The sequence below is a fragment of the Nicotiana sylvestris genome, chromosome 8 (genome assembly GCF_000393655.2).
Source record: "Nicotiana sylvestris chromosome 8, ASM39365v2, whole genome shotgun sequence".
In the NCBI taxonomy this organism is placed as follows: domain Eukaryota; kingdom Viridiplantae; phylum Streptophyta; class Magnoliopsida; order Solanales; family Solanaceae; genus Nicotiana; species Nicotiana sylvestris.
In genome coordinates, this window is record NC_091064.1 from 66,449,038 (window position 1) to 66,452,312 (window position 3,275).

At 37.5% G+C, this 3,275-nt stretch overlaps 1 protein-coding gene across 1 annotated transcript; it reads right to left on the minus strand.

Moving 5' to 3' along the window:
* Window positions 1-360: 360 nt before the first annotated feature.
* Window positions 361-1,164, minus strand: LOC138875152 (uncharacterized). The gene is made up of 2 exons (XM_070153976.1): window positions 881-1,164; window positions 361-760 (listed from the first exon to the last, which is right to left on the minus strand). The coding sequence occupies exons 1-2, from the start codon at window positions 1,162-1,164 to the stop codon at window positions 361-363; spliced, it is 684 nt and encodes a 227-aa protein (XP_070010077.1).
* Between the last annotated feature and the right edge of the window lie 2,111 nt (window positions 1,165-3,275).

Consider the following 3,275-nt stretch of genomic DNA (forward strand, 5'->3'; position numbering starts at 1 on the left):
TAAGTTCCAGATTTTTGCACTTAGCTTTCAAAATCACACACTCCTTAGATAGCTGTTCCTTTTCATTATTTAGATCTTCAGATTCATCAATGAAATACAGTAGTAACTCTGATAGCCTCTCTTTAGACAAAAATTTAATCTTGTCTTTGAGATGAATTATACTTACCTCAGATTCCTCATTGGATTCTCTAATTGCCATAAGTGCTTGTTCATCTCCATCTTCACCCTCTGAGTCCTCATTTTAGATTTCTCCCAGGCAGCAACCATAGCCTTTGTTGATCCTTTGTTCTTCTTGGGTTGAACCTATTCCTTCTTCTTGTTCCTTCGTTCAGCGCTTTCCTTCTTCCATTCAATTTCCCATTAAGGGCAGTTTTTGATGTATTGTTCAGTCTTCCCACACTTGTAATACCCCTCATTGGTTTGTTTTTCAGGAACCCTTGGTTTGTTGTAGCTTCCACTTCTTGAAAGCCCCTTTCCTTTCATTAGGTACTTCTTGAAGTCTTTTGTGATCATGGTCATTCCATTCTCCTCTAGATCAGCACCTTCAGTGATTCTGAATGCCAGGCTCTTTTCCTTCTTGGGTGCATCCATCTTATTGGTTTGCCTTCTAAGTTCATAGGCAGTGAGATTTCCAATTAGCTCATCCAACTTAAGAGTGGCAATATTCTTTGATTTCTGAATAACAGTGATTTTGCTTTCCCAAGTAACAAGCAAAACCTTTGTCAAAATTTTCTCAACCTTGTCTTCTTCAATAATAACCCTTCCAAGAGACTTAAATTCATTTGTTAGTGTGGTGAACCTTGTATGCATCTCCTGGATGGTTTCCCCTTCCTTCATGGTGAAATTCTCATATTGAGAATACAATAGTGTTCTTCTGGACCTCTTCACTTGAGGTGTTCCTTCATGAGCCACTTGAAATGTGTCCCAAATTTCCTTAGCAGTAGTATAGCTTTGAATTCTACGATACTCGTCTGGGCCAAGTCCACACACAAGCCATTTCTTCGCTTTAGCATTCTTTTCCCATTTCTTCAAGTCCTCAGCATTGCAGTCAGCTCTTGTTTTTGGCACATCTACTCCTTCAACATTCTTTTTCGTGGTAGCCAGAGGAGCATTAGTGACAATGTCCCAGAGCTGATAGTCTTCTCTAATGATATGATCTCTCATCCTATTTTCCACCAAGAGTAGTAGTGCCCATTAAAGAGTGGACACCTATCAGTGGATTGCCCTTCCTAGTTTCCAGGTGGTGCGCTCATCTTGAGCTGTTAGCCTCTTCAAGGATAACCTGTACTGATACCAATTGATGTTTTAAGCGTCAATACAACATAAGAGGGGGGGAGTTATTTGTGTGGCACCCAATTTTCGCTTAACTACTCTATAGAAGAACCTGGTTCTTCTAGGTGTTCCAACTATTATTATTTGCAGAATAATAAATACAAAAAATAAAGAACATAGATATTTTTACGTGGAAAACACCTGGCTCAAAAGGTGAAAAAACCACGACCTACTACCTGGTAGGATTTTCCCAAACATCTACTAAAATCACTGAGCCAAAACAGCATTTACAAAAACACTTTGTAAACCTAAGGATTAACTCTAATCCCGTTGTGGCACACAACCTCAACTGTTGTGACAACTTCAAGTTAACTCTAACTTGAACACTCTGGGTACCTAATACAATTGCTTCTATCAAAGCTGAAAGGTACAATGTAAAATTACCTACTACAATTGAACTAGAATAAAAGATAGACACATGAAACTCTTTATGGAGCTGGTTCTTCAATCTGGTTCATGTAGCTTCAGGTTTGCACACTTGAATCACACACGAACTGCTTGCAAAAATCTTTGCTATTTTACTCTCAATTCACATTTAACTTCTGCATTTTTGTACAACACCTATAATATGACAACATCCTGCAATTTATAGAGTTAGCAGATGAAGAAATAACTAAAGTTCTGATGCAACTCTTCCTTGGTGGAAGAGTTCTAGTTGATTTCAACTTCTAACTCCTTCCCTATCTTGGATAGTGTTCTCTTTGATTAAGGAGTCCTTCTCCTTATCAATTATGCAACCTTTTCGATCAGGAGATATTAAATACACCAAGTTAAGTTTATCTCCTTTACGTGCAACCCACATGCTCGAATCTACCCGTTTTTGTGCACCTGAGGGATGGACCTGGTTCTAAGTTCCTTTGTCAGTCTTCAAAACTAACCTTTACTTGGGCCAACACGTATATACACAATCAAATACTAGAAAACAGCCCAACACACCCCAATCTCTTCATACACAAAATGACCACCTTAAATAGTGTCAAATGACCCGAAAATGTTATGATGAATGACCAGCCCACCACCCTGCCTTTATATGGTGTTTCTCCACACCATTCCTCCTAAAAAACCCCATAAAATAGTAGTAAATCACGCAAACCATCAGCAACACAAAACAGTCCACAAAACAGTCTGCGGCAAGTGAATAACTTGAACTCACGGCTTCCGATCATCGTCACGTGAGTTCTTACAATTATAGAATGATTTTCCATACATCTCCAGCATTAAAATTGGATGACATAGAGAAGTAAACTTACCTTTTTTAATGACTTAGCTCCTATCTTGTTTCTTTAAACTCTAGGTTTTACCTCAAACTAGAACTTGAAAAGGAGAGAAATTCAATTAGGGTTTGTGGGAAATTTTTGGGATGATGTTTGCAGAGGTTTATGTCTGTTTATTAGTGTTATATAGTGAGTGTTATATTGCAGGAGATAATACCTTAAATAGGCTCTTGTCCAACCCAAAATAGCCCATTTTTGGACTTTTATTTAAGCAAGTACGTGACACACTTACTTGTCACCTTACAGTCTGCGCAATCTCGCAAAAATGAATATATCTCTCTAGTATGATGTTGTATTGACAAATGATTTAATGTGTCAGACAATAGACTCATAGATATTCAATTTTATGCATGTAACACTGCTTAACTCTAAGTATATTAGGAGAAAATCGCAGTTAAATTTGACCCAAATTTCTGTAAAACTTATGAACAAAACTTGTGATGACTTTCATCTAATTTAATTCCACAACTCTCTTGACTTCAAAATATAACACACGGCTATAATACGACTAACATAACTCATAACATATCCTCATTAGCATGTTAAGCACCCTAGTCCTACCAAAAAGTACATGTTATAACATTTCCAACTTGTCGACGGAACATTATTTTCTTCAATTCCTTTAGCTTCTAAGCCTTTCAACTCTCTTGATACTTGTTATCCTTGATC

Coding starts and splice junctions, on each gene's coding strand:
- LOC138875152 (XM_070153976.1), bottom strand. CDS start 1,164: ATGAGAGATCATATCATTAGAGAAGACTATCAGCTCTGGGACATTGTC. Junction 761..880: donor GGAACACCTCAAGTGAAGAG/GTCCAGAAGAAC, acceptor GTCTCTTGGAAG/GGTTATTATTGAAGAAGACA.